The 26,438-nt window shown below is 40.7% G+C and overlaps 1 protein-coding gene across 8 annotated transcripts in view; it reads right to left on the bottom strand.

Annotated features, from left to right (window-relative positions):
• Positions 1-5,032: 5,032 nt before the first annotated feature.
• Positions 5,033-26,438, bottom strand: part of Bend7 (BEN domain containing 7) — a 103,915-nt gene continuing 82,509 nt past the window's right edge. For 2 of the 8 annotated variants that reach the window (XM_046432442.2, XM_046432448.2), the window contains one exon: positions 5,311-5,378. In XM_046432442.2, coding sequence (XP_046288398.1) covers positions 5,326-5,378 — 53 coding nt within the window. In that variant the 3' untranslated portion in view covers positions 5,311-5,325. Of the gene's footprint in view, positions 5,379-21,394; positions 26,025-26,438 lie in introns of those variants that run through there. The other 6 variants (XM_046432445.2, XM_046432447.2, XM_046432444.2 and 3 more) reach the window with 4 other exon arrangements.

The raw sequence follows: 26,438 nt of genomic DNA, 5'->3' as shown, positions 1-26,438 counted from the left end.
TGGCCTCCCAGGTCCAACCTGACTCGATTTACCTGTCTACACTGACTGCCTGTCTAATTCTGACTTCACTTAGGTTATATTCCTACTTCCAGTGAAGGGGTCCAGAATATACCACCCAAAATATGCCACTTTGGTATACAAATTATTTTGAGCTGAAGCCATCTGGGAAAAAGCAGAGAGAGAAAAATCTTTTTGTCCTTCCTCTTATAAAAGCAGGGATAGTTTTCCCTTTGTACAATGGAAAATATTACATTTGTCAAGGTGTTCTTCTCTCACGCACCAGGAAAATAGTAACTCTTAATCACTGTTTTCATATCTAGAGATAGCACTGAGATAATATTGTGATAAACACAATCACCATGCATTTAACCTTCCACAGTTTACTATCCCCACAAGACCAAACCATCCCCTTTCTTTTGTTTAGTCACTTCAAAATTTATGGCCTTTTGTAAGAATGGTATATAAGCCCCTGAAACTGACCACTGTCTTGGGTTCTCCTTTTTTTGTGAGGTTTCCCCTGCCCATGCAAGTAAAAATATTTACATCAATTGTTTTTTTTTTTTTTTTTTGTACTGGGGATTGAACTGAGGGGCACTAAACCACTGAGACACATCCCCAGCCCTATTTTGTATTTTATTTAGAGACAGGGTCTCACTGAGTTGCTTAGCACCTTGCTTTTGCTGAGTCTAGCTTTGGACTTACAATCCTCCTTTCTCAGTCTCCAGAGCTGCAGGGATTACAGGTGTGTATCACTGTGCCCAGCCAAGTAAGTTTTTAATGCTTATTAACCTCAAGTTTGTTAGTTTGATTCACAGGCCGCAGTAACTGAATATAAGAGGGTAGAGGAAAAGTTTTTTTTTTCTCTACAGAGGAAACATTAAAGCTAAGAACCACTTTCTACTTGACTTGTTTTGAAAATTGAGATTTCCAACAACAAATATAGCTATATCTCTCTACTTTTAAAAATCTAGATCTCTAGATTTGACCTTCATGTTAGGCAGGAGATTATTAGAATGAGTTTATTATTTTATAATAAAGATTATGTGACTTGTCAGTGCTGTGCTAGCTTGCTTCTAAGATGCTTCTTCTTATATCCTAGTGCCACTCCTGAGGCCAGGGCTTGGAAGCCACAAGGTGGCCTGAGCCTCTCAGCACAGCTTTGCTCAAGCCCAGGGCAGAGGTGATACAATGACCCACTAGCATGGGCACAGGAAGGTTCCCTGAGGTGTATTTTCAGGATATGTGATCAGTCTGGTAAGTAAGGAGCCCTCTCAGAGGCTTTGCCAGGAGATACGACCTGCCAAACCGGTTTGTAAGCCAGCTCTGGCCACTTCAGGGTGACAGTGGTATGCCTAGATGAACACAAATCTGTATGCTCAAACAATTCTCTTATGTTTAGATTTCTTTTAACTTGAGAAGCTCTTTCACTTTTCTTCCCTTTTTATCTTTTTTTTGCAGCTGGTTCTTAGATGTGCTCCGGGCCAGTCTATTTATCTTGCAAGCTTTAGAAGGCAACTCTTCCCCCTACCCCTCCCTTTGCTCTTTTCCCATTTGATTACATCTTTCCTTGGTAATGGGGTTTGGACTGGCTTTTTATATAATGCTAAGCCACAATGAGACAAGAATATTCTTCCCTTATTTTTATCAGGAGCTTTTAGTTCCCAAGCTGTTTTTGTGTGTGAGTGTCTCATTTTGCTCCTGGTCAGGAAAGGAGCCCAGTATTCAGGGAGAAGATTAGATGCTGTAGTATGTCAATTGGTCTTTAAAAGAAATAAGCAAAAGTTGATAGCATGCTGAAGCTCAGGGCCAATGCAGAGCTGCCTCCCAAGAGGCCAATCAATTTCAATTAAGGAGATTAAAAGTCCTGAGTACAGAGAGGCCTAGTCACATACTTCTGAATGCCTTGATCCTCCAGCAGCCTGAAAGCAGGCAGTGGGCCCCAGAAGTGCAAACTGTGTCCTTTTGGTGAATGCCAAGGTGACCAAAAATACAGAGGGAACACAAAAGGAAAAAACTAGTTGAAGGGGCTCAGTGTTGCCTCAGGGGCTCTACTGGTGATTTGGGCAGGAACTTCTGCCTTGCGCAGGCCTGACTTGCTCACTGCAGGATGCTTGGCATCTCCGTCCTCAACTCATTAAATATCCAGAGTGGCTCTGGACCCAAGTCACTGTGCCGAAAAAACCCAAGACAAAACTGATGCCCCTACATTCTTCCAATGCATGATAGACATATGCTTGAGGACCCCTCCCCCACCCATAGTCTTGTCTCTAATCTAATCTCTAGGTGGAGCCCTGGGTGAATTGACCCTGGACTCTTCTCCTATATTGGGTATTGCAAAGGCACTGCATGCTGAATCCCAGGTCTCCATGTTGCCTAATTTTCTGAGGCTTCTTAATGCCCAGACCACCAGGGGTGAGGGCAAGATTTTGGAGGGGGCAGACTGGCTATGGTGGGCCTAAGATCCACATGGCATCCCAGAGACACAGGGCTGAACCTCTCTCTGCCTCTATGGGCTTTGCATTACTCTGAGCTTCAGCATGTGGTCAGCTTTTGCTTATTTCTTTTTAAGATAGATTAATGCACCCTGACATCTGATCTGAGCCCAGGCGTCCAAGTGAGCTTCACTTTCTGAATTTATAAAAAAAGGATCTACCTCCCCCTCCAGGGATTTGGCCAGGCTCACAGGAAGTAATGTGTGTGCATGAAGCAAACAGTGTCACCTAGCCATCCTTCTACTCTAGGTTGCCACTGTGACCACAGCAACACTGGGAAGGCAGGGGCAGCTACCCACATGTTGTGTTCTGAATGTTGTGTTCCCTTAAATTCATACCCTGAAATCCCAACCCCCAAGGGCATAGGATTAGGAAGTGGGATTGGGAAGTAATTAGGTCTTGAGGGTGGAGCCCTTGTGAGCTGGATTAGTGCTCTTATAAAACAGGTCTCCAAAGGGCTCCCCTGCCCCTTCCAGCAGGTAAGGGCACAGCTAGATGGCACCATCTATAAAACAGAAAGTGGGCTCTTACTAGAAACCCTCTTCTTCAGTCCTACTTTCTGGCTTCCAGAACTGGGAACAGCTAATGTCTGTTGCTTGTGATCCAGTCTGTGGTATTTTGTCAGCAGCTCAAAGAAACTAGGAAATGAGAATTAGTGGCTTCTGTTCTGAGGCCCTGTCATAATGCACTATGAGGATTCAGTGAAGATGGCGGTAGGCGGGAAACGGACCCAAGGAGCAAAATTGTGCAGGGACACAGGAGGGGACTGAGTGGCCTGGAAGACTGGGTCTGACTGGGCCCCCAGGCAGGAGGGAGGAAGCACATTTCAGGAGGGGAGCAGTAAGAGGCTGATCTAAAGCACAGGTATTTGTTGGGCAGGAAAGCCAAGCAGGCCACCCAGAAGGCAGACACGGTCCTGTGGACAGGGACAATTACAAAGACAGCCACAGGCTTTCTGGGCAAATGGCAGGAGGCTAAAGCCATGGTTTGCCTCACCTGGGGTGAAATCCACTTTAGGGACTGATTGTTCTGATGGGGCTTCCTCCTTCTGTCTGCTGCTTATCTTTTGGCTACTTTCCTAGTAATAGGATGATCTCAAGAACAAAGAGCAAAGAGGGCCAGGCTCCTTCTGGTTCATTTGGCTGTTTTTGGTTATCTAAAGACAGGAGGAGTCGCTATTGAAAGCAACTGCCTGAAGAAGTGCATGGTCACAGAGCCCTAGGCCCTTGAGGGGGGATAGGGAGAGGGAGGTTCAGAACTTGCCTGAGGTTACTTGGTAGTTAATGGCAGGGCCAGTTTCCTGCTGTCCAGTTAGGATGACCTTCACCTGTACCTCCAGCCTCATGTGTAACCTATGTCCCTTGAAATAATTGAGAAATGAATGGCTGAAGTTATGGGCTTATGTTTCTTATTTATAAATTTTTAAAGCAACAATGAAAATAAGTACCATGCAGTTATGTCATTTTTTCATAGTTATATAAAAGTGGTTTTTCTTGATGTAAATTTATGGGAAAATGGAACTTACTACTCATCTCAAAGAGGTGAGGAACTATTGCTCTATGAAACCCCAAGCCTGCTAAGGATGGAGTAGAAGAGTTTCCAAAAGGAATCCTTGCCTCAAGGTGAGACTGATGTGGTGGGAGGAAGGGATCATGAGCCCTCGGCCCCTTCTTCCTGAGACAGAACCCCTAGGGGTGGTAGGGCACAAGCCAGCATATGGGCCTGGCATAGGGGAGAAGGGGCTCTGCTGTGCCTGGGATGTGTTCAGACTCAGCACCTTGTGAGAGAGCTTTGTGTCCTGGGAACTGACTCTGTCCTGCTAGGACCCCAAGCCCATTCTGATGAAAATCTGAGGAGAGAAATAGCAGCCAGCAGAGGTCACATCAGCCATGGGAGGCTGTGCCCCAGCTCCAGCCCTGTAGGTTGTCAGCAGCAGAGCCAGTGCCTCAGTCAGCTTGGGTCATAACAGAATGCCACAGCCTAACTGGCTTCAGCTATGACATTCACATCTCATGGTTAAGGGGGCTACAAGTGTGGGCTCAGGTGCCAGCAGGTTGGGTTCTTGGTAAGGGCCTTCTGCCTGGTTATGTCCTCAACACGGCCTTTCCTCCGAGTGTGCCTGAACGGGGAGAGGGACCACTGTCTCTTTTTCTTTCTATAAGATACTAATCCCCTCATGACCTCATCTAAACCTGGTCACCTCCCACGGGCCCCACCTCCAAATACAATTACATTGGGGGTTAGGGCTTCAACATACGAAATTTGAGAGGACACAAATATTCAGCCCATCATAACCAGTGAGGACATGCAACCAGCAATCCAGTGGCATTTGTGGGGGTCCTGTGACCACAAGGACGCATCTGAGAGACAAGGGGAAAGTGAGCAGGAATAACTGTGAGCACTTCATGGGGAAGGTGCCTTAGGGTGGGCTCCTTGCAGCGTGGTTTGAGACTGGGATTCAGGTGAATGTGAACAGGCTGTGTTTATAGGTTAAAAAAACAGTACAGGAGAAGGAACCAAGTAAGGACATCCTCTCAGCCTAATCCCTCAGGTTGCTCTTCAGCTTGAATTATACCACAAAGTTGTCCTACTTTAAGGCCAAGGATAGCTTTACTCAGTCCTTCATTGGCAGAGTACTTCTGGGTTGGAGACATAGATGTGGAGGTTCCCAGTCACTTGAGGGCAGTCCTCTGGAATGGACCTCGCTCCTGTTAAGAGTGGCCAATAATAGTGGCCAATAATAGGGGCCAAGGTACCAATCAGGTGAAGAAGACTTGGGTAGATTCCAGTAGCCTCCATTACGGTGCCAGAATCTAGGCACCTGGGGTTGGGGTCATGTTCTCCTTCTGAGGTGCCTCAATGAAGTAAGACTCTGTCTTCTATTACCTGTTTATGAAGCCAAATAAAAAGAAAGGAAATTAACCAGGTTGTGGTTCCCAGTGTGTTAAAACTGGGTGTTAAGCATATTTGAGTCGGATAGTTTTTAGGAGAATAGTTGCAATATTTAAAAAAAAATTAATTGTAAGTTAAATGTTTATGGGAGCCCTGGAATACCCACCTCCTTCATAAGCAAACATTCTAGAAAACATAGTTGGAAAGGCATTTCAGTAACAGAGGCTGGAGAGGACAAGTGAGCTGTATAGTTAACACAGCACTGTATGCAGTCATGATTGACAACACTCTCATGTATTTGTGTTGTTGCTGGGCTGCAATGGAACCCAGAGCCTCATGCCTGCCAGGCACTGCCACTGAGCTACACCTTCGAGTTGTATGTTAACAGGATGACCTTGTATATTCCTCAAAATAACCTCATAAACTAAGTACCATTATCATCTCTATCATAGATTTGGGTGAAATTCTGGCCTAAGGATACAGCATTAAACCAGAGCTAAAAGCCAAACTCAGCTTCCAGTCTGACACCCATTTGACTATTGCATAAGGTCACTTATAAAGGGACAGTAGGATTGGAGGGCCTCATACCCCACCTTGAGGTGGCTGGACCATCCCCTCCATAGCTCTGGCCTGCTTGAGAGGATTCCTGCATTTCCAGGGCTCTGGGCCTCTCCATCTCTCCTTATCCCTCCTTGGTCAATGACTGAGGGCTCAGAGCAACACTTCTCAAACTTTTCATGATGAAGGCCCAGTTTTTTCCCCTTTATTTGTAATAAAGTCTGATTGTGAAGAGAAAGATGAAATTTTTGTATAAAAAGATAGATGATACCTGGGCTCATGTCTTATTATGAGGACTGCTGACCTGGCATCGTTCTGTTAAATGTGTGTGGATATTTCCGTACTCTCACTTTTCTTTTACCTCATTGTGGAGCAGTAAGCAACCCTTCTCAGACCCACCCCTCCTGCACCCACCCTGTGAGTGGCCCTTTTCTGGAGCTAATGAAAAGCACATCTCCGTTAGATTTGCAGCAATGGTACTCTGAAGTTTCCAGAGACAAATATCATGAACACTAACCTGGACGAGTCCCTGTTGGCTTTGTTATCTTGGAGGAGGAGCCTAAGGTTCAGGATTCCCAGCCATAGGAGGATGCTAATTGTTGTACCTCTTCCCATCTGATAATATGTAGGCCTGATAGTCAAGCGTCTCAAAGGTGAATGTATCTCCCTGACTTGTGAGCTGTGTGAACTTGAGGCAAGTTCTTAGCAGGACTGTGCCTCAGTTTCTTTATCTAGCAATGGAGATGGTGATACCTTCCCCTCAGGCAAGTTGAGAAGATGGGATGAGAGGGTGCTGGAAAACACTTAGCATTGGGCCTGGTGACTCTCTAGGTGAGCAGGCAGGACCCTGGAGAGAAGGCAGTGTGCCTGAGGGCTTTGCAAAAACATGGCCTTAGACAAAAATCATGGGTTGCACCCATGTATGCATAATATGTCAAAATACACCCTGCTGTCATGTATATCTAAAACAAACAAACAAACAAATTTAAAAAAATCACTGGCTGCTGGAACAAAGGGTCTTGGTGAGCACAGTCTCTGTATGTCCACACACGAGTGAAGATTTCCTTGGAGAAAGCTCCCACTGCAAGAGAATGTGAGATAGAATGACCACTCAAACCTGGCCCCGTTGACCAGGAAGGCTCAAATGTCAAATCTCCCAGTAGGTTTACTGGAGAGGAATCCTGGTCTGAGGAGAAGACAGAAGGTCTGGGCTCCTCTGTTCCTCTATGATTTCAAACACGGACATGGGGCTTGTAAATTCCAAACACAGGGTATGTGGCTTGGGGTCTAGCACTGTTGGCTTTGGAGGCATGGTCTTGGGGCATGGAGCTGGGTGGCCACCAAGGCCCTGTATTAGTGTCCTCAGGCTGCAGCAGCAACATACTACAGACTGGGAGGATTAAAGCAACAGAAGCGTGTTTTCCCCATAATTCTAGAAGTTCTCAGAACTTCTAAAATGAAGTTCAAGGTTCCTTTTTAGGGCTCTGGAGGAAGGATCTGTTTTGGGCCTCCCTCCTTGGCTTCTGAAAGACTGTCTTCTCCCTGGGTCCTTGCCATTCTCTTGCCACAGTATGGGTCTGCATCCAGAATCTTCCTCTTCTCATAAGGGTACCAGTCTTCAAGAGGAGTATTAGGGCCCACCTTAATGATCTCATTTTAATTGAATCACCTCTGCAAACACCCTGACTCCAAACAGGCTCACATTCTGAAGTACTGAGGGATTACAATGTGAACAGGTAAATTCTGGGAGGGAGGGAGGGCAGGGACAGTGCAATTCATCAGGTGAGCCCTTGACTCATCTATCTGCTCTAGTTCCTCATTTTGTAGCCCTTAACTCATCTGTAAAATAAGGGTGAGATGACCCCTCAGATTCCCCCAGATCTGAAGCACATTAAAGCTCTGCTTAGGACTATGCTTGTTTTTCTGTATGCTGTTGAATGGGGGACCAGGGTGTGCTGTGGAACCTTTCCAGGTTAAAATATCTTTATAGAGCACAGATAATAAAAGTAACATCCACTTATCTCCTTAGGTGTTCCAAGCTTTGAGTTTCTGCTGTAGTGATGATGCATCACAAAACCAAACAAATTAGTCCTCAGGACAGATGACCCAGAGGCAAGTCGGCAACAACAAAACACAAGCTTTCAAATCAGCAAAAGAAGACAAGACGGTAATGCCTTCATAACCATGGTGCTCTATTGATGCAATGCAAGGAAAACTACGTTAGAATCTATTGATTCCCTTTGAGATCTAATAATATGCTTTATTCAGATCTTATTCACGTAGCACTTCCTCCGTGGGTCTTTCACAGGAACTGAAATTGGTTAGTGCTGAACAGAATTGGTTCTACTGTCCTTTGAAATTGCAGAAGTGGATATGTCTTAAAACACAAAAGACACCATGCTTTCTTTGGAAAATAAGACCTATCTGAGAAAAAAAGAAAATTCTCATGTCAAAACAAAATTGAAAGCATATCTATCTTCAGATTACAGTCTTTCTTGGTGCTAACCAGTTTAAGAACCAGCTCCTATGGGCACCAGTGAGCCAACATAAAGTCCAGAAAGAGAGAAGAAATATCACAAAAACTCAGAGAACAGGCTGGCTTGTTTATTTTTATTAGTATATCGTAATTATATACGATATTGGGTTTTGTTGCTACATATTTGTACCTACACATAGGTACATAATTTTATCAACTTGATTCTCTAGTACCTCCTCTCTCCCTCCTCTCCTCCCCCCCACAGATCACCTTCCTCTACTCTACTGGTCTATGTTGTTTATTTTTTAAAAGTTATGAATAAACATTTATGCAGCTGAGCCAAATTATTTGTATATATGCTCTAGGTTTGGCATCTCCAGAATTTGTGTTAGAGTATGATAAATTATATCTGAGTTATTTGTGAAAGATCATCTTAAGTTCCCCACCCCCATTGGGAAAATATGCAGATGACCAGGTGGGCTTACTGAAACTGCTCTTTAGGTGTATGACACACAGGAGAGGCTGGATTTTTCTGTATCAGAATGAATGGCTAAGAATGTTGGCCTTGGAGCAGTTTTATAATGCTCATGAAGTTATTCACCTCTGATCCTCATTTTCTTCATGTCTTAACATAGTTTCCAAACTCAAGGTTTTTTGTAAATATTAAGCAGGATAATGCATGCAGAGAGTTCTGCATGAGCCCTCCCAGGGTTAAGAATCCAATAAACGTCAGCTTTTATATTATCATTATGACAGAGGATCTTTGCATGTTTATATTTCATCTGCAAAAAGAATTAGATTTGTTGGAAAAAAAAAGAGTAAGTCTCATGCCTCTTTAGCATGTGCTCTCTATTAGTTGTAAGAGAGGATTTGTCCCCCATCCAGCATGGAATTGGAAGGAGCTGTTTAGTGGGGCAGGATGGCAAAAACATCTGAGGTTTAGCTTTTCCACCTCTTCCATGTAGCCTTACTGTTCAGCTTGATATCTCATGAATTCCGGGATCAGCAGATCCATCTAAATTGGAATATCCTTGCTCCATTCTTTACTAGATTTGACAATCATCATTGTCATTATCATAATAATTATTCTCTTGACCATATCACTGTTGTATTGCAGTATAGAAAACAAAGTTGGATCAACAACCATAGAAAAGAAAGTATCCATTAGGATTGTGACGGTTGTGGACTCCATGTTTGTCCCTTCTAAGTTCATGTGTTGAAATCCTGGTGCCCAATTGCATTAGGAGGGGAGCTTTTGGGAGGTGATTAGGTCAGGAGGGTGGGACCCTCGTGATGGGATTGGCGTGCTCTTTCTCTGCTCACCACTGTGAGGACACAGCAAGAAAATGGCCATTCACAAACCAGGAAAAGAGCTCTCACCAGAACCGAAACATACTGAGACCTTGATCTTGGACTTCCAGCCTCCAGGACTAAGAGAACTAAATAACTGTTGTTTAAACCATATAGTCCATGGTAAAAAGGCAAACAATGATTGTTCCAAAAAACTGAGAACTTTTATGTTCTTCTGACTCAGGCTCTTGGGTACCCCCACAGTAGGCTAATATTTGTATTGTATAAACAACTGATCTGAAGTGGAGAGAGATATAGCTTTCCCATTTGTCCGTTCTCTCCATCAACGAAGACTCTACATTTTGTCTAATGCCCATGAAGAGATGTCCAATAATGTAAAAGGTCTATCTACTATTATGCAGAAACAGGAGTACTCGAGGGAGTCCACCTCACATCAAGCCACCTTCACTGTGCCTTGTCAGAAAATGAGCATCATGCTGCCATTTATTGAGTGACTATCAGGGGTCAGATAGCAGTGATGACTTGACATGCTTTATTTCAGAATCTCATGACAACCTTTTAAGGTAGCCATGGTTGCTCCCATTATACAGATGAGGTAACTAAAGCCAGAGCCTCTCAGCTAATAAGTAGAAAAGCCAGGATTTTGGCTCCTGATCCTGAATTTTAAACATTATGCTTTTTTAAATATATGAATTTTTGGAAGGCCCTTAACCTTTTTTGAGGATCAGTATCCTCTTTAGAAAGACAGAAATAAGAATTTGGTCTTGCAATAAGCCCAGGAAAAGGTATTTAGATCAGGGAAATGCAAAATAAATCAATGAGATATCATCACACATGTTAGGATGACTCTTTTTAAAAAGATAAACGATAACAAATGTTGGCAAGGATGTTGAACAAAGGAACCCTTGTCCACTGTTGGTAGGAATGTGAATTGGTATAGCCACTATGGAAAACAGTATGAAGCAGTTCCCACCAAAACTAACAGAGTTACTGAATGATCCATCAATCCTACCACTGAATAGATTCCAAAAGAAATGAAGTCAGTATAACAAAGAGGCATCTGCATCTCCATGTACATTGTAGCCCTATCCACAATCATGAATAGCCAAGATATGGAATCCACAGATGAATATGTGGTATTCAATTCAGCCTTAACAAAGAAGGAAATCCTATCATTTGAAACAACATGGATGAATCTGGAGGACATTATGCTCAGACAGACACAGAAAGATATATATCTTATGATTTCATTTACATATGGAATCTGAAAGCATCAACTTTATAAAAGTAGAGTAGAATGGTGCTTACCAGGGGTTGGGGCAAACAGGTGGGTGTGGAGGCAACCAAAAGATGTCGGTCAAAGGGCATAAGTTTCAGTTAGATAGAAGGAAAATGTTTTGAGATTTATTGTGCATTATGGTGACTGTAGTTAACAATAATGTATTATATATTTCACAATTGCTAAGAATAAATTTCAAATGTTCTCAACATAAAAAGTGAGTATGTGAAGTCATGAATATGCTAATTAGCTTAACTGAATCATTTCACAATGATACACATATCAAAACATCACATTGTACCCCATAATTATATATGATTATTATTTGTTCATTAAAAACTTTAAAAAGGACACAGTGTCACACAGCTGTCATCCCAGCAGCTTAGGAGGCTGAGACAGGAGGATTCATGACCAGCTTCAGCAACTTAGAGAGGGCCTAAGCAATATAGTGAGACCTTGTCTCAAAATAAAAAAAATAAATAAATAAATAAAAAAGAAGGGCTGGGGATGTAGTTCAATGTAGCTCAGTGGTAAAACACTCCTGGGTTAAATCTCCAGTCCCCCACTCCTCCCCCCCCCAAAAAAAAAAAACCCAAAAACTTTAAAAATAAAAATATATTTTAAAATATACCAGCATCATTAGTTATCAGGGAAAGACAAATCAAACCACAGTGAGATAGCACTTTACATCCTCCAAGTCAGCTATAATGAAACACATGGATGATAGCAAGTACTATTGAGCATGTGAAGAAATAAAGACCCTCGTACATTGCTAGTGGGACTGTAAAGCAGTTCAAAGTCTTTGGAAGATAGTTTGACATTTTCCAAAAGTGTTACAAATAGAGTTACCATCTGACCCAGCAATTCCCCTCCTAGGTATAGACCCAAGAGAACTGAAAACAAAACCACACAAAACACATGTACGCAATTGTTCAGAGCAGTATTATTTATAATAGCAAAATGTAGAAACAACACAAAGGTCTATCAACTGATGAATGGATAAACAACATGCAGCATATTCAGATATTGAGATATCATTTGGCAATAAGAAGCAACCAAGTGTGCTATCTATGACAACATGGACAAACCTGGAAAACAGTATGCAAAGTGAAAGAAACCAGTCACAAAACACCATATGTCGTATGATTTCCATTTATAAATGTCCAGAATAGACAAATCTGTAGAGACAGAAAGTAATTAGTGGTTGCCTAGGGATGAGAGGGGAATAATACTGGGACAAAAGCTTCTAATGGGTACAGGGTTTCTTTTGAGGGTGATAAAAATGTTCTGGGATTAATGAGTCTTTTGTCTTATAGCATCTACTACATTCCTATAAAGAGAGTATTCTGAGAAACAGAGCTTGGAAAACCCTGGTCTATAGAATGAGTTTTGGAATGTTTGTTAATGTAGTACTGGGAATTGAATTCAGGGATACTCTACCACTGAGTTACAGCCTCAGTCCCCTCTATTTTTTATTTTGAGATAGGGTCTCACTAAGTTGCTAAGGCTGCCCTTGAACTTAGGATCCTCCTGCCTCAGCTTCCTGAGTAGCTGGGGTCACAGGTGTGCTCCATCACACCACTTACTGAGTTTCAGAAATCTTTATAACAATTTTCATGCTCTCCTACCACTGGCTCCTTACTTCATTTGCTTTGCACTGATACATCCCACTTTCACCAAACCAATTTCCCTTCAGAATAACAGACTTCCAAGATCTGTAAATGCCTGCCCCTTCCAATTGTCCTCTTTGCTGGAGTGACCACCACCTCGGTCACAACACCTTCTTCAACTTTGCAAGCTCAGCTAGAGTCCCTCCTTCCAATGGCATCTCCATTCTCAGAACTCTAATTTTGTTGACTGTCTGATAGGTTCTTTTGGAAAATACTACCTGTTGCCTTGTGGGCTGTTGTTCTACGGAGTTCTGGGAGCTTGCATTGCTTCTCAAAGGCTGGTGGGTTTGCATCTTCTCTCCTTACTTAGGCCTGAAACACAGTAACTGTACGGTCCTGTGTACTCTAGGTGCACAATAGATATGTGTCAGCTTGAGTTATATTTCTTGAGACTTGTGTTTCTTCTACAGCTGGTGCTGCCTGGACATAATGGTTGTGGGACTCAGGGTGATTCTGGAGGGCAGAGCAATACTGAAGTCCAGCTGATTGGTTACATGCCTCTCTAGAGCAAGCATGTGAAGGGAGGGAAGAGAGGGATCCAGAGAATACACAGCTGGGCCCACGGCAGACTGGGAAGGGCACTGACAGGTTGATCTTGGCTCTGTGAATTGTCAGCTACATGACTTTGGGCAGGTTATTTAAGCTCTCTGTAACTCGGTCTGCTAGCCTGTAAAGTGGGGGTGACTTTCAGGGCTTATAATAGAGGTGAACTAGATTGCTCTCTGTAGAATATGTCTGACAATGCCTGGCTTGTAAGAAGGACTTGATAGATACGTGTTATTAAGTTCGGCTCAAAGATTTTGAGCAAACTGAAGCACAGAATGAGCACTGTAAAGGTAAATCATCCAGGCCAGACACTTACTGGGGCTATTCTAGATGCTTCTGTCCACTAATAAGGCTCCACTGAGAGACAAAAACAGATAATAAGAATGTAGGAGTTGGAACTACCCTCTTTGAGTTCAAATCTGGGTTAAGAATGACTCCATAGTCATATGAGCAAAAACAAGTGTTTTCTCATCTGTTGAGTGGGGCAGGTAACTTATCTACTTCATAAGGAGTGCCACAATGTGTCTAGTATATGTCATCCAGGATTCATAGAGTTGGTGCCACATGTCAGGCTTGAGTCATATGTTTGTTTTTTCAAAACACAACACCTGGTTAGTATAGAATTGCAGAGAAGAATAAGAAGCACAGGAGAGAACAGACTCTCATGGCCTGAATCTGTTAGGCTCCTGGACTCTTGTTCCAACCATCCACCTCATGTTTTATTTTTCTTGGATTTCTTTTCAAATCCCAAAGGCCCTGGCGGCATTGTTTTTTGATGTGTCAAATGCACTTACACCTCTGATGGGTTTCTTCTCGTCTTGCAACGAATACATTTTTTATAAAGCACTGTCTCCAGTTTCCTTTTAAGCTACAGAGAGGATATCCTTTTCCTGTTAAGCTGCAGAATGATTATTTTTCCCTTCAAAGTAAAGCATTAACCCAGAGTCCTGTAAATAGATTTATGCACATATTATCAGAGAAACAAGGATCTGGATACCCAAGTTTTCCCTGAGCTTATCTGATATTAGAGAAGCATGTCTCTCCAGAATTCCAAGATATTTCAGGTTTTCCTAAGAGTATCCAAGCAGCATTACATATACACAGATACATACACCACTGAACCTTTTCTTCTTTTACATTATTTTTAGTTTTTAGAAAATGATAATACATTCCTTTTAGAAAAGGTAAAACACAAATACTTCTGAAAAATCTCATATAATTCCACCACCCAGAGACAACCTATGGATACCTCCTTCTATTCTTTGTTCTGTGTGCAAACATATACGTATTTCTTTTGCCAAATGTGATCAGGCTGATGGTTAATTAACACACTGTCTGTAACTTTTTTAAGCTGTAGCTATCTCTTGTTGTATATTTTTTTTGGACATGCTACAATTAGTCTGCATCTGTAGTTACAATGATAACTAACTTTACAAAAGGTGTTTTTGAAATTTAAAAAATATAAGCAGAACAATCACACTACTTAGCATGTAAATATATAATGATTTCTCCAGGCCATTAAATATTCTCCAAAATAAAATAGTTTGTCTTCTCATTGAAAAATTAGCACATATTCATTGCAGAACAAGTAATTTAGATAGACAATAGAAAGTTTAAAAGTACCCATAATCTCACCATCTAGAGTTAATAGTTTGGTGTTCGGTTTCTTAGACTTCTATGAATTTGTGTACTAAAATACCAAGAAATCTGCAGTATTGCTTTGCAGCCTGCTTTTTTTCCCCCAAATAATTGACTGTTGGCCTCTATGAACACTACTTAAAATGACTGTATAAGATTCTATTTTAAGGATGTCATAATTTAAACTATTATTGGACACATAGATTGTTTTTAGTTTTTGCCATTAAAAATATGTTACAATGAACACTGTGTGACTTTGATCATTTCTTTAAAGTAAATTTCTTCAGGTAGAATTACTAGGTCAAAGGCTAGGCAAGATATGGAACAACTTCGATTAGTATTGCCAAAGTACCCTCAAAAATACACTGCTGATTGACATGCGGATCTGTAGGGTATGGCAGATGGTTCTCTTCATTACAAGAAACACTGCTGCTGCTTTTGTTTTAATTTTTGCCAAGTGGATACCCAAAATATTTCATATTACCATTTAAATTTGCATTTCTTGGTTTAATGTAGCATTCATATATGTTTATTGATCATTTGATGTATGAGTTAAATATACAATAAGTATAAATAACCTTTGTTAAAAAGACTTTCATTCTGCAAATATTTTTCTCATTTGCTATTTAATTTTGTAATTTTTTTAAAAGAAATTTTTTTTAGAGAATTTTAATATTTATTTATTTATTTTTTTAGTTTTCGGCGGACACAACATCTTTGTTTGTGGTGCTGAGGATCGAACCCGGGCCGCACACATGGCAGGTGAGCACGCTACCGCTTGAGCCACATCCCCAGCCCAATTTTTTGAAATATGACTTAAATGAGTTAATTTTCACTTGACAATTTATTCCTATAGCATCATGTTAGCCACATCCTTTCTTTTCTCCAACTTACAGAAATTTTACAGATGAATCCTTGAAACATCTGGAATTAATTGCAACATATCAAGTGAGGAGGGTCTACCTTTTTTTAAATAATAGCTTTATTGAGCTAGAATTAACATATCATAAAATTTATGCTTTTAAAGTGTACAAGCACTTTAAATGTTTTTAAACATATTCACAGAGTTGTGGGATCATCACTATTATCTAATTTTAGACATTTTCATCATTCCCAAAGAAACTCTGTGCCCGTCAAGTCATTCTCCAGTACTGCTCCCACTCCCTGCCCTAGGCAACTACAAATTACTTTCTGCCTCTGTGGATTTGTCTATTCTGGACATTTATATAAATGGAATCATACAATGTGTGGTCTTTTGTGACTGGTTCCTTTCTCTCGGCATAATGTTTCAAGGTCTGCCCATGTTAACATGTATCAGTACTTCATTGCTCTTTATTGCCCCAATTGACAATTCATTGCAGGGATACACCACATTTGCTTATACAATTCATCAAAGAATAGGCATTGAGATGTTTCCAATTTTTGGCAATCATGAACAATGTTACTATGAACATCTGTGTTCAAATCTTTGGCTGTATGTTTATAATCCTCTTGGGTATATACCTGGAATTGCTAAATTATTTAGCAACTATGTTTAATGTTTTGAGAAACTGCCAAACTGATGTCCAAGAAGACTGTACCCTCTTACATTCTCACCAGCAGTGTATGAGGAGGGTTCCATTTTTACCACAGTGTTTTCAAAGCTGTACTGTCTGTTTTTTGATGATAAGCCATCTTCGTGTTCGAGAGGTGGTATCTCATTGTATTTTTGATTTGCATTTTTCTGATGACTAATGATGTTGATTATCATTTCATGTGCTTATTGACCTAGTGCCCATTTGAATATCTTTTTTTGAAAAAAGTATGTCCTTTTTTTTTTTTAACTTATTTTTAAGTTAGGTTATTTCTCTTTTTATTTTTGAGTTGTAAAAGTTCTTTATATATTCTGCATGCAAGATCTTTGTCAGATTATGATTTACAAATATGTTCCTCTACCCAGTGAGTTGTCTTTCACATTCTTGGGATGCTTTGAGGCACAAGAATTTTTCATTCCTATTATTTCCATTTTATCTATCTTCCTTTGTCACTTGCATTTTTTATGTAATAGCTAAGAAACTGCTACTTGACCCAAGAGCATGAAGATTTACTTCTGTATTTTCTCCTAAAAATTTTATAGTTTTAGTTCTTCTATGGTCCATTTGGGTTCATTTTTGTAGATACAAAATGAACATTTATGTATATATGTTTATTTTGTATATGTACTTTTACAAATGAGTAGCAGTTATCCTCAACACTATTAAATAATTCATCCTCTTCCCACCAATTAAAATGGCATCTGTGGTATCAAAAGTTAGTTGTTCCCAGTATCTATTCTTTCCCTCCTCCTTGTAGAAATCGAACCAAAGTTTTAGCTAGGCACACAGTCACCCAGTTAGAGACTGTTTCCTAGCCTCCTTTGTTCTATATATAGTTATTTGGCCAACTTTTGGCTAATGGGATGTAAGTAGAAGTGAAATCTGTAAGTCCTCCACTAACCTCTTCCTTTTCCCATAGGCTTCAATACAAACTTTTGGAAGCCAGCTTTGACTATGTGCACACAGCTATCTGCTAGTGGGTGGTAGAACAACCATACATATTGAACTGGTTTCTGGGTGGCCTCATGGAAAAATTGACTATCACCCACCATCCAGCTCTGGAGTTGGAGTAAACAAAGTGTGTTTCATTCAAGCCACTTTATTTTTGGGCTCCTTTGTTATAGCAGCTTAACATAAGTTATGCTAATTATTATACCCCTTTACTATATGTTTATATAGATTAGGTTTTCCCTTATGCCTGTCTATTCTTGTATGGTAAGCAGAGATTCTGTTTCTATAGTTTTATATGTTTAATTGGGGGTAGTAAGTTATGCTCACACTTTTTAAAAGCATATTTTGGCTTTTCTCCTATGTTCAGTCTTTAACTGTACCACCTCTTCCTTCCCATCCCCCTTACAGTTTTTGAGTTTGTTCATTTTCTAAAGCTATAATGCTATCATAAGGGACAACCATAATGACATGATCATGGTTAATATAGGTTTCTGGTCACATTTAAAATATGTTCACACTTCATGACTAGTAAGCCAATCCCACTGGGGAATACATAGGAATGACCAGCTGTGGTTAGTTTCCTGGGAACACTGACATTAATGGGACAGGCAGGAAAACACACTTGAGCAGTACATGACATAGATCATGAAAACAAACACAAAAATCTTAATGAGAGCCAAAGCCGTCTGAGCTACTGCTCCATGTTCAGGGAGCACTGGTGAGGGGCAGGAGTAGAAAAAGGTGGTATTGCTTCACAAGGTGAAATATTTCTCATAAGGATGATGTAACATTATAATGTTCACCACCAAAGGGGGATGGGGTGAGCATGGTGTTTTTAATTGAGTCGCTCCTGATTGTCCCTGTCCAGTGGTTAGAAACATATCACGTTTGGAGGACATTTAATTTTGTAACATACAGAGTAAGAGCTCTCTATTAAAATGCATTCTTTCACCCTCCATTGCTAGGAAATAGAAGAAAGTAGTTTTTCTACTACTTTCTAACAATATGCAATTGGTCCACCATTTCATTGAAACAATTTAGGATGCTCCATTTCCCTTATAAAATTGATTTTCACTCCACATTCACATCAAGGGCCCTCCACCTTTTGGATCTGTCACAGCCTCAAGCTGGAGGGTGCACACAACTGAAGTAAAGAGACCTGGTTCCTGACCAGCTTCTACATTTAACACACTGGCATCAGCTGCAATTTTTGGAAAGTATTTAAAAGGAATGATCAAAAGTGGATTTGTTTCAAAGTTTAGGTTGTCCTCCAGTTTCTCAGGGAACAGGTCAAAATGGCAAAAACAAAAACAAACAAACCAAAAAAACCCCAAACAATTAAAAAGGCCTTTACATAGAAACTTTATTTGGATTATCAGTATCCATAAAGCATACCAGAGTCTCTCTGAGCTCCATTTTTAGATTATTCTTTGGCTTTTTTTTTTTTTAAATTACAGTTCCTTTAACATTCTTTTAATTTCACTGATAACAAAGTGGGAAAAAAAACACAACTATATACTCACATAGGTATATAATATATATGAGAAAATGTTATTTGGGGGGATATCAATTTCATGCATTCAAAATTACAAAATACAAAAGGAGTTGGTCTGTGTACATTCTAAAGGTTGGCCTGAATCCTTGGAGCTATGAAATCTTCAAGGAACACAGCCAGCATCTCTTTGACCCATCTAATGTCCCAAATTCATCCACTATTTATAATAACAATGGGTGGGTGATATAGGGGAAAAGGAGGTCCATGTGATATAAACTATCGGATCTGGAAGGAGGGGTTTGTATCAGGCTCCTGATGTGCCCCATGGTCCCTTCACTGGTCTGACTGTCCCAGTCTTTCCTTTACTTCACATTCTCATTGGCTCCATTCTTCTCAACTTTCTGATGAAGGCTCAGCATTGGACTGAGAGAAGGTGAGTTACTTTCTGTAATTGACTTCTAATACTGGGAGACCATAATTGGCTTTGGTCAGGAGGAATAGTCTGCATATTAATTACAAATTTCAGGTAGAATTTTTAGCGAGTCCACTTTTGCCAAGCAAGTGTCCTAAAATGTCTGGCATTTTAGGTCCTGAAATCTTAATGTCCTAGATAAAATCCCTGACATCATAAGGCTCAGATTCCTGTGGAAAATGGATTACAATCAAATGCATAAATATGCAAAATAATTCCAGAGTGGTAAGTGACCTAAAGGAAGAAAAAACGGTATAATTTGATGGAGCCTGTGGCTACTTGTGAGCATGTAGTCAGAAACCTCTTTGATGGTGAAGATTAGTTGAGAGCTGAGTCATGAGGAATGAGTGGTGTATCACGTCTTAATTGCTTCTAGTTTGGAACAAAGCTTCTAAGTTTAAATTCCCTCCTCCCCGGTAAAGCTGTTCAGGAACACAAATAGGACTTGTGTGCTGGTGTTTCCCTCAGGGTCCTGCCATCTGTCTGCTGTCTGTGACACATGTTCCGAGTGAGTTCCAAAAGAGCAGGCACATTTTTTGCTCACTGCTATGCTCCCAGCCCCTGAGAACCAGGTGTGTTGTGAATACTCCTGGAATACATGAATGCAGTGACATTTACGGCTGAGCTCACCTGTCGTACTCCAAATGGCTCCTCCCGTTTTCTTACCTTAGTGAGTGCAATGAGACCCCTCCCGACTACCCTGCCAGAAACCTGGGTGTCCCCTTGACACTTCTCTCTTCTCTAGCCCAAGCTAGTTCCCGAGTCTTGCCGATTCTCGTCTCACAGGGTTTTTTGTCCTGTGTTCTCTTCACCTATCCCCAGCCATTCTGACAGCTGGATGTTCCACACTTCAGCCAGACAGATCAACATAAGATACAAGCTGGAAAGGCCTCTTTACTTCAAATGCTTCAGGGGTGCCCATGGGTCCGAACCTCTTGGGATGGTACAAGACCTGAGGTGGTTTGGTGCCAGGTGCTTCCCCAGCCTCAGCTTTGGCCCCTCTTTTCCTTGCATCCCAACCAAGTCATCCTAAACATCCCGGGTTTAGGATGGTTGGTATGCAGTGGATTGTGGAGTTAAACTCAGAACAGCTGGTAAAGGAGCTTGTTGCCTCCTGTAAACCCTTGATAAGGCCAGGCCTGGAGGAGGACAACTGAGGTAGTATTGAACTTCCTTCCAGTGGAGCCTTTTGTGGCAAAACTGGGTCTTCTCACCCCTATTGGATTAGAAAGGCCATTAGGGCCCTTCCACCAGGCCACATCCATAGCACCGAACCTTGCCAGCATATGGCAGCAAGGGCATTTCATCTGAGGGCACTTGGGCCATAAAACATGATGTGGACCCCTCATAAGCAATTTCACAGACACAAGAGGCCCCCTAAAGCTGGCAGCACATGGCAGAAGGGGAAGGCTGGTGAGGATGCATGAAAGATTCAGGATGGTTATACTATATATTTTCTTTTTTGCAAGCAATTTGTCTTGCTGTCCCCTCTCCACCAGGCTAGCTGCTACTCCCCACTGCCGCCTGCCTACTGTTCCTCACAGCTGCTGACTAGACCAGGGGCCCATAAACAGACCCTCCTAAAGCCCCAGTGGAGCCAAGAGGCAGGTAGCGCCCTCCTGTGTTCAAAGAGGAAGAATAAAGCAATTACATTTTCGTAGCCACTTTGCATTGGAGAAGATTGATTTGTCCTTCTGATGTGTTGTTTCCATAGAAGCAGGGCTTAACCTTTTAAGTGAAGATTATAAAGCTACCTAATTCATTTAAAATTAGGCTTCAAGCACCTCAGTACTTAATGTCCAAGTGTTTCTGTGGGACTTGCTATAGCCATTGATCTGACGGCCAGACAGAATCTTGAATGCAGCGTCTGAAGACTCTCATTTCGGTAGCAATCTAATTTGTTTTATTTTTTTAAAAATTAACTTCATAAGGAGATATAATTTCGGTGGAAGATCAGTAGAGTCTTAATGAATATCATTTAATTAATGAATAACATTGACTTCACAAACACAGAAAGACTGGCACATAGCAAGACACAAGTACATTCAATTAAAGTAATTTATTGTATTCTTCCAGAACAGACATAAAGAGCATCTTGGGAGCTGATATCACAACACAATGTTATACACCATTTTCACAACTAGCCTTGCATTGAATTCTTTCTTAAAGAACATAGTAATTTTAAAAAATCAGAATATTTACATATTAATAAAACATATATACAGAAGATTGAGACATTATCCATAGATACGGAATTTTTTTTTTTTGCTAAGAAAGCCTATAAAAAGGATTTCTGAACAAAGTCTGAACAGTAGTCACAGTAAGTTAACACAAAACAATTTTAATTTATAAAATATGATATTGTGGTTACAGTTTTGATACAGCAGCCTCCCAAGCTGTATTTCCAATTTGTGAATGCACTGCACATATCTGTGAATTGAATATTCCCTCTCCCTCCCCAAGTACTGAAAATTCCAAGCTGTCACCCAGGCTTGGAAGGAAGTGCTTCTGAAGGTTCATGGTGCATATTTAACAGATCCACAGTTGTGAGTAAATGTTTCTACCTTTATTAGAGACATATTCATCATAGTTTAATAGAGTGAAAGGTCACTAATTAATCTTTTCTATTCCCTTGAGAAATATTTCATTCTGGGAGGCAGAAGACAAATTTTTAAGCATATGTTGCAGAAAAACAAAAGCCCTGGTTTATCCACAGTAGTTTATCAGACCACTTGATAAAACAAAGGGACTGGTTTCATGAAAGGGATTACTGATTGGAGTGGAAAAGGCTAACTAAAAAATACAATGGAAACAATTTCTCTGACCCTTACTTTTAGCTTCAAAAAAAAAAAAAAGACACACATATGAGATTAACTGTCTAGTAGACAGATTCCACAAGCCTCACCTAAAACCAGTTTTCTGTCACAGGGATGTGTGCATCATCTTCAGCTGATCTTGGTGGAATACTGACATCCTAGAGTGTCCCTCCTATCTCCAAGGCTTAGTTTTTCAGGTTGGTACGACCAGGACCTTGGACAGGGTAGTAAGGAAACCGGGTTCTGTGCCCCACCAGCCATTGAAGGGTTCCCTGGATCTGGGCAATCATTCACCCTCACTCTTCAGTTTCCTCACCTGCAAAGCTAAGGGTGGGACTAACTGTCCTCTACAGGACCTGTTAGCTCCAACAGGTGGATGAAGTGTGTGCCAGGGAAAGGTGTCCAACTGTCACATGGCAACTTTTAAAAAATATATATATGTATGTGTGTATATATACACACACACTTAGTTGTAGATGGACACAATACCTTTATTTATTTATTTTTTAATGTGTGCTGAGGATTAAACCCAGTGTCTTCCACATGCCAGGCAAGCACTCTACCACTGAGCCACAACACCAGCCCCTCACATGGCAGTTTTAATCCCAGGATCTGGTGGATGAAATAAATATGCTTTCTTTCATGCCAATATCTGGCCTTTGGATCAAGTGCCAAAGATTCAAAGCAAGAAAGAAATCCGGAGGCAAATATTTCTGTAAAACAGATACCTACATGGCAAAAAATCTCTTTCAAATAAATTCAAAGTTTCTTATATTGGTTTTATATAAAGCAGAGGGCAAGTGGACCAGGAAGTGTACCAGAATATTAAGCATGTACACTTGTGATTAGTTACCACACAGTTGAAATCCTGGGTCATTCAGTTAAAGCTTTCTGTTTAAATGGTTGTTATGTATCAAGTAGAACTGGCTACTTTGAGTTTTTCACCTTTTAATTAGTTATTTTGTCTCTGTGTTGACACAATTTACGTTAAAGGGGTTTCTTTCCTAAGACTTCGCACATCGGGCTGGGGATGTGGCTCAAGCGGTAGCGCGATTGCCTGGCATGCGTGCGGCCCGGGTTCGATCCTCAGCACCACATACAAACAAAGATGTTGTGTCCGCCGAAAATTTAAAATAAATAAATAAATATTAAAAAAAAAGAATTCACACATCACTTGCACTTAATTTTGCTATAGTTTTTTTTTTTGGGGGGGGGTGCACTGATATCATGAATGATTTCATCTTATAGGTCAGAGCTATCTTGTCTCCCAGAACAACTTTTTCTTCTAAGCTGAAGAAGGTCTAATTATTTTTGGCGTTTACAACTGCTCTCTCAGGCCTGGAAAAAACCATTCTCCTTTATAATACAGCTAGGCAATTTATGTGAAAATAAATATGCTTCAAAACTATGCATTTCACATTAAGGTTATGAATGAATAAAAAAGGAAGAACTGCTTGCTTCTTTATTCAGACAATGAACTAACTGGATCATATGCTGGACTTTGGAAGGGTAACAAATTAACTCTTAAAAACAATTTTTAAAAATCATATACCAAATTGGAGACTTGCTTAAAAAAAGAAAGCATATGAAATTATTCAAACATGACAGATAAACTTCACAGAACACCCACACTTTGCAGGCACCTGAAATACTACATGGATCTTTGAGGAAATTCAAAAGAATTGAAAAGTTACATATGCTAATGACCAAGGTCACTAAAATCAAAGCCTAGGCAATGAAACCTGGTTCTGTATCCTCCATGTTTTCTCTCCTGTTATTACCTATAACAGAGACAAGACAGTGAAGGGGGAGAGCCCCTTCCCTAAGGGACATTCTACCATGGCCTGACAAGTAGGGACTTGACTTTTAGGTGCCGGTGTTGTCGGTGTTGTGGAGTGAAGTCGTTAAGTTTTTAGCCATGGCTTTAGTTGTGCTAAATGAGCAGTTTAGGAATTAGAAACTTGTAATGATTATATTTTACAGGTAATTCCAAGAACATGTGTTACTATTAGAGTGTGTCTATTGTCCAGTAACAGAAAAGGGCTAAATGAAGTGTGATTTACCTGCAAAATGGAGCATCATGCAGCTCATAATGTGTATAAAGATTTGTAACAAAATAAGAGAAAGCTTTTTAGGTAAAATCTCAAATGCTCTGGAAACAAGATTTTATGTATTGATCTCTTTTCTATAAACAAAATCAATATAGAGAAAAATCTGGGGAAAACACCTAATGATGGTTGTTTGTGGGTGGAACCATTCATTTAAATTTTCTTCCTTGCACTTCTTAATGGAGAAAAATATGTAAAATAATGCCAGTTTATGACACAGATTGCTAAGCTCAGATGAACAACATCTCTTTTCAAATTCATAAGTCCCATTTTAAGTTTTAGAAAGCACTGTTTTGATTCTACTTTATACTTTTTTTGTTTTTTAAACCCAATTGTTCCCAGGTTCTGGGGGCTTTTTCTTCCTTATCCAGAACTCTCCACATCTGTGCTGCAACATATAGGTAAGTGCTTCTGTCTCACACTAGTCTGAGGGCAGGAATTTGTCCACAGGACCCCAATGCAGTTCTGATTCTCAGCAGTTGCTCAAAAGACTCACAGAAGTCAGGTGCGGTGGTGCGCACCTGTAATCCCAGCAGCTTGGGAGGCTGAGGCAGGAGGATCACAAATTCAAAGCCAGACTCAGCAAAAGTGGGGCGCTAAGCAATTCAGTGAGACCCTGTCTCTAAATTAAAAAAAAAAAAAAAAGTAAAATAGGGCTGGGAATGTGGCTCAGTGGCTGAGTACTCCTGAGATCAATCACCAGTATACCCCACCCCCTAAAGGGCTTAGAGAACCCGGTGGAGAGGGAATAAATTATGAAAACACATTTCTCCACTATAGAATCTGTATCTGATTTTGTTAAAGTCAGACAAATAAAAGGCTGCTTAACTACAGTAGGTCAAAACAAAGGTCATTTGAGCATCTGACCCTGCCTGCCACTTCAGGTTCATAGCAACCCTAAAGGATTTCCACCTTTTCCTGCTTCTTCCTAACACACACAATTGGAAGGAGAAAAAAGATCTTAAAAAGGTAATAAGGCTGTTCTGAATCTTTAACAAGACCTGTTGTGGCCAGATCAGGGAAATAAGAAAACGAAGGTCTGTATCAGAGCCCCTTGGGGCTCCTGTGGTTCTGACCAGTGAGGCTCCACTCTGAGGATGAAGATACATGTGCAAGAAGAGGGACTCCACTGCCCAGATGTCGTGTCATGGCACATGGAAGGAGGGTATTAGCAATAGCACTGTATTCAAAGAAGCCGACCAGACTGAGAATTTTACTCTAGAAAGGCAACCAAGGGACATGCTAGACTATCGAGATCCTTTGATTTTATTACTTCAAAATTTGAGCACCAATCTGTGACTTCTTTCCCCCTTTTCTAAAGAATGAACATTTTTATTTATCATGCTGTTTAGCAATTTGTAACCAATCTCTATTAACAGTCTAGTGATAAGACCTGCAGGTGTGTTCTACTATTTTCTGCATTACAACCTCACAGCTTTGGGCAAAATTGAGAGGACTTGAGTAAATGAGCTTAAACTGCAGCAAACGTTGGGTAGACCGATGATGAATATTCTAACTGTGAAGATTGTGAGACATTGAAATGGAATCCTAAATGGATTAGTACATCAATCATGTTTTAGGATCTTTAAGAAACATGCAGAGAAAAGCTGGCTTTGGCTTAGGTATAAGAAAGCTCTACGGTGTAATGGCTGGGAGACGAAGGGCCTGGGTTCTGGCCAGGCCATCAACCAGCTCTTGAGACCTTGGGGAAGTCATTTAATGTTTCTGGGCCTCAGGCTTTTTTCCCTGTAAAATAAAAGGATTGGATAAAAAAAGGATTGGACTGGGTAATCTCTCAAGTTCCTTCTCATTCTCAGATTCCTTGAAAGTTTTTGTTTTATGAGGTTGGTCTAGGATCCCTTGTGCTCAATTTTCTTGTCTGAAATATCTTTGCCTCCATTGTCAGTTAAAAGTGACAGTGTTATTTTAAGGGGTATGGTCTTTAAAGAATAAAACAAAAACCCACTGTGTCATACGGCAGAGGACAAGTGGTACAGAGGCCTCCAGATGGGAGACCTGGGGGGTAGTAGTCTCCCTGGGAGACACAATTAGAAAAGCATAGTATTCCTCCCAAGGGCCTCCTGAAATATACAATTTCATTTTTATGATTAGTGTTTCCTGCATCTACTGGGAGTGGGCTGGGCAGGTTGATAGGAATAA

Source organism: Marmota monax, unplaced genomic scaffold, assembly GCF_021218885.2.
Source record: "Marmota monax isolate L192 unplaced genomic scaffold, Marmota_monax_Labrador192_F-V1.1 WCK01_AAM20220418_F8-fsc00090, whole genome shotgun sequence".
Classification (NCBI taxonomy): domain Eukaryota; kingdom Metazoa; phylum Chordata; class Mammalia; order Rodentia; family Sciuridae; genus Marmota; species Marmota monax.
Note: the sequence above shows the minus strand (reverse complement) of the source record. Positions and strands in the feature narration are given on the sequence as shown.